This window comes from Myzus persicae, unplaced genomic scaffold, assembly GCF_001856785.1.
Source record: "Myzus persicae strain clone G006 unplaced genomic scaffold, MPER_G0061.0, whole genome shotgun sequence".
Lineage (NCBI taxonomy): Eukaryota > Metazoa > Arthropoda > Insecta > Hemiptera > Aphididae > Myzus > Myzus persicae.
In genome coordinates, this window is record NW_019101215.1 from 7,938 (window position 1) to 13,366 (window position 5,429).

General features: G+C 30.8%; 1 protein-coding gene across 1 annotated transcript; it reads right to left on the reverse strand.

The window, feature by feature from the left end:
* Nucleotides 1-4,547: 4,547 nt before the first annotated feature.
* Nucleotides 4,548-5,334, reverse strand: LOC111028237 (maltase 2-like). The gene is made up of 3 exons (XM_022306792.1): nucleotides 5,065-5,334; nucleotides 4,860-5,003; nucleotides 4,548-4,766 (listed from the first exon to the last, which is right to left on the reverse strand). The coding sequence occupies exons 1-3, from the start codon at nucleotides 5,271-5,273 to the stop codon at nucleotides 4,577-4,579; spliced, it is 543 nt and encodes a 180-aa protein (XP_022162484.1). The 5' UTR covers nucleotides 5,274-5,334; the 3' UTR covers nucleotides 4,548-4,576.
* Between the last annotated feature and the right edge of the window lie 95 nt (nucleotides 5,335-5,429).

Consider the following 5,429-nt stretch of genomic DNA (forward strand, 5'->3'; position numbering starts at 1 on the left):
TACGCGGACGGTTATGAATGAAGTCATTAGTCAATACTCAATAATTATGATGGTATGATACTTTTTCCATAGGCAATGAATAATAATAAATAAAATATTTATAACTTGCAGTGGTTGATTAATAAAGGTTGTTGGCGAATGGTGAGTGGACCGAGTGGAGCTGGTGGTTTATTCTTATTAGTTATTGGTATTTTTAAACTATTATAATACCAATATTCCCACTTCCCAGTACTATCGTCTATCAGGTTATTCTTAGACCTTCGACTTGAATTATTTAATATTATTATATAATAAGCTAAGCTTATCTATTGTCGTCTGTCGACGATCAACGATACAATTATTATTTATTAATTTCTTAAAAGTGGTGCACATTAGCGACAAATGACAATAATAATACTAGGTACCTAAATATATACGTATAATTAATTAATTATATAATATATTATATATAATATAAAAATAATATCAGAAAACATAATGTTCGTATATTTTTCAGATTATGTGTCGTGAACAACCTAGATAAATTAATTTAGATGACAGGTAGATACCAATTGTGTAATTTATCTAGATAAGATAAAAGATACGTTTGTTTTATTTAGATAAGGTATCTAGATAAATTTATCTAACTAAATTTAGCTATTGCACAATACTGCTCAAAATCAACTTTTGAAAAATTAATTACATTTTTTGGTTTAATTCAAAAATGGTTAACCTTAAATGTAAATGGTTAAATTGCTAAATATTTTGACTCTAATCTCAAAATTTGTGAACATTTTTTAGTTAGAAATGTATAAACATTTTTATTTTTAAGTAGCATACGACATTTTAAATGAAGATCTCCAATTAAGTTTATCTATTTTTATCAAATAAATTAAAGTTCACCGAAATACTCCATTTTTATGTACATTTTTTATGTAAAAATTCAATTATTCATAGAAGTTTGCTAGGAACCTAGGTACTCCTCATCCCAGAATCCTTTTTCGTATCCAATGAAGTATTATTGAATTTAAATATAAGTGTACACGGTATACCACATCGGATACATGCTCAATCTGGATACCACAGTTTTTAACAAACGTTTTGTAGTAGAATAAAAATAATAAAGGGGAAGAAGCCTCAAGTTGGGGGCCAATTGGAGTGATTATAAAAATAAGGGAAGGCAGTATGACGCCGGGGGAACAGGTGGTAAATAAAAGTTGGGTAGATTTCACGATGTGTATGTGTTTATGTAATTTTTACTCTACTACTAAATAATCTCGTAACCTTGCAGAATATTTATAAATATGTCTTTACCGAAGTAGTTATATAATTAATATCACTTGTCAGTAGCAAGACGATGTAGATGCTTTTAGCAGCTCGTGTGGTTGATCGTGGTTCGATGCACGATAACATTGCAAAAGCTAGTTATTTATTCATTAATTACTTCCACAACTGAAGTATTTGATACTACGTGACCTAAGTCTCAGTAATTTATTTTAATGTTAGATAAATATACTTCAGGTTCTGGATAATGGATATTTTGAAAAAAGGACAATACTCTAATAAAAAAACTGTTATTCGGCTGTTAGCTCTTCCTGCTGATTTTAACGAAATATTATATATTAGTACATCCAAGATATGAGTGCTTCAGGAGCGGACCGCCAATGCTCCTAATCGGAACAGCCGGACATAACTCCACACTATTATATTGTGGATGTATTCTATACGTATGGGGATGGTTATGTTGAACTATTGATCTAAAGAGAAAGAGTGTGCTAATATACCCAAAACACAATAATCTCAGGAGCGGACAGCGAATGTTCCTAATCGGAACAACCTGACACAACTCGACACTATTGAATTATAGATGTACTTTAAATTTCAAGCCTTAACAGCAATGAAGTCCAAATGATACTTTTGAAGTATTTATGGAACAAGGTATACTGATATATTCAGAATACGATCATCTTAAGAGTGGACAGCGAACGTTCCTAATCGGAATAACCTGACATAACTCGATACTATATCGTATTATGGATATACTTTAAATTACAAGCTTTCACAGCAGTAAAATCTAAATGATGCCTTTGAAATATTTCTACTAGATCTATACTACCACGAAATTCAGTAAACTAATAAACTCAAAAAGTCAAATTACAATAGTTTCAAGAGCGGACAGCGAACGTTCGTAATCGGAACAACCTGACATAACTCGACAATATTGTATTATGAATACACTTCGAATCTCAAGCTTTGGCAGCAATGAAACTCAAATAATACTTTTAAAATATTTGTGGGATAAGGAATACTGATATATTCAGAATACGAGCTTCACAAGAGCGGACATTGAACGTTCCTAATCGGAACAACCTGACATAACTCGACACTACTGTATTATGAATATACCCTATACTCCAGGCAGTGGTATCGATAAAGTCTAAATTATAACTTTTCTGGGATGTTTTGCTCGAGTCTTTACGATATCTTCAACGCTGTATAATTGATTGATTGATCTGGTAATCATAAATAACGAAGTTTGAAAGAATTATAGGCGGTAGTAGGAAAATTGAATGATAGGTTTATAAATAATAACATGCGATTTCTTTGTATGAATATAATCACAAGTATGAATTCAAATCAATGAAATCATACCAGGTGTATTAAATTTAAGTGATAAAATAATGAATTTGAATTGTCTTATTATTTGAAAAGAGTGTATCGTCATGATGCTATACGACGTAAGCGTCGTGCGTGTGTAAAATACTGGGAGCGCTACTGGTTGGCTGCATCCGAATTGCATGCCATCTCTTGGAGGGTTTTGTCCGAATTGCATGCCATCTCTTATAGGGCTTTGTCCGGATTGCATGCCGTACGTCACACGTTTATTTACTATGCACTTAAACAACTTAAACTTTTTTTTGGACTTTCCTAATTTTTTAAAAAAAATATATGTATAGAAACGCTTTTTTATGTATGGTTGTTATAACTGTTTAGTGATTAGTTTCTGAATCGAAGTATTTTTATGTCCGTGTAAATTTCCATGTAAATACTGTAACGTAATTTTTCATTGTAATATTAACCGTTTAAAAAAATGCTATTATACTATTTTATTATTCAAAAAAAGAAGATGTTTCTATATTGACATATTTTATTATTATGAATTATTATTATATATTATTTTGTTTATTTAAATTGTAATATTGTGTGCCCGAAATGTAAAAAAAAACCACCAAATTTAAAAATAATATTATTTAAAATACACTCACATGATTACCCTAAACTACTATAGTTTTATTTAACTAAAGGCCTTTGTTGTAGATGAAAAAAAAATAGTTTTATTTTATGATTCTTATTCACAGTGTCACCTTCTACAATATTTATATGTTTTATTGTAATGTAACAAAATCCCGATCCTCCAGTTGAAAAGTAAGTTACTTATTCGGATATACCCCTCACCCCTCTAAGAGATGGCATGCAATTCGGACAGACCCCTTCAAGAGACGGCATGCAATTCGCACAGACCCTCCAAGAGACGGCATGCAATTCGGACGACCCGATTTATATTTATTTTTTTGGCATGCAATTCGGATGCACCGTACTGGTTGTGTGTATGAAAAAGACTGAAGGACTACTGGTCGTGTGTGCCCGTTATATAGGTAGCAACTAGCAGGTAATGCCCCTTCTTCTGGTGTCTGCAGCGCATCATTGTGCGCGCGGCAGGTTGTTTTGAAACTCGCGCATTTGCTAATGTACCGAATGCTTGCATTGCGACGTACGTATCGTTTGAAGATATTGAGGATTTTTCATAAATCTGGTTTGATTTATGTCTGGCATATTTAATTGCTTTGTTATTGACGATTTCATCATATCGTAACTAGCTGCGTCATTTACGTTGGATGCGCAATAGGTTTAATTGCCTTGTTGTTGTGAAGAAACTGATAATCTTGCAATGGTGATATTATTAAATGATTTCTTATGATGTTATTTGCGATACGTAGATTTTGAATTGGTCTGATTGTATTGTTCCATTTCTTCATTATCGGATGGTTTTTTATGTCCAATTATGGGCGTCTGGTATTCTGAGTCTTGATATAATGCTGTGTTATTTATGATCGAAAAAATGATATTATTTTAGATATTGGTAGTTTTTTATTGCTCTGTTGTCGGTGATATTATTTTTAATTATATGCGGCCTCATATTTTCTTTGACGGCTCGTGCTTTGACGGATATGGGTTTCGGTATCTTAATATCTTAATGTTATTTGTGATTATGGAATGTAATTAATTTTATTTTTATTAGATAATGTTCATATTTATTACACCCTTATATGGTCATCATTGGTGTTGAGTCCCATTGTGTATTTATTAATGTATAAGGTGCACATAAAATATATTACAGTTTAAATAAATTATTAAATTAGTTAAATAAGTTGTTTAATGTGTTCATAAATAAGGCCTTTATTAAATATACATGAAAAAAATTTATATATACAACAAAGTTATTGATAAATTTATATATACAACAAAGTTATCGATACAATTAAAATTAAAATGAGTTATAACGAGAGAATTTACTATACAATTATGAGAGATGAATTCATAAGAAATATCTTAATAGTATAAGAATACTGAGTAGACTAATTGATGTGGAACCCATTTGTGTGGCCGCATTTTGAGTACCAATTGTTGGTGTTTCAGGTGCAATATATTTATCTGTTAATACGACTACAGATTGTGGTCGCAGTGTTAGTGAATTACCAGTTGAAGAAACGGTTGATACAATACTTCTATAAACATAAATTACAATAAATAATATAACATAAAAGTGTTAATTGTAAAGAGTCATCATTGATTTTTTTTAAGTGATAAATTCTAGTTACCCGGTATCATATGCAGAATTTTCACTTCCTAAGTATACGTAAAGTTCGTCTTTGAGGTTCTTCATGACATTGGACAATACAACGGTTTCAGTTTCACTGCCGAAATTCATTACGACAACGTACGATTCGCGTTCCAATAATGATCTAAACAACGAAACGATTAAGAATATATACACTCCATAATACTTCATTAAATTGTTATTACCTCTTTAAAATATATATGGATTTAGTAATATTATATGTTTGAAGATCGCCGTTTTTCAATGTATCGGTTTTCCGAAGCTGAGACATTTTTTTGTAAAAATTGTAGTTGCTAGTTGGTATTTTTTTCTGCGATTCGACGTTTACATTATAATAATTTGGATTTACTGGTAACCATGCCTTTTTATTTTCAGTGAAACCTTTGAAACACATTAAAAGTAATTATAAATATAAAATTTATATCGAGCATTTAAGATTTATCAATCAAGATTGGTGGATTTAATGACTCGTAATCAAATTTAAAATGTGCATTATTAGCTATATAGCCACCCTTTATCCAGGAAAAAATGAACACAGAATTTAAGACAC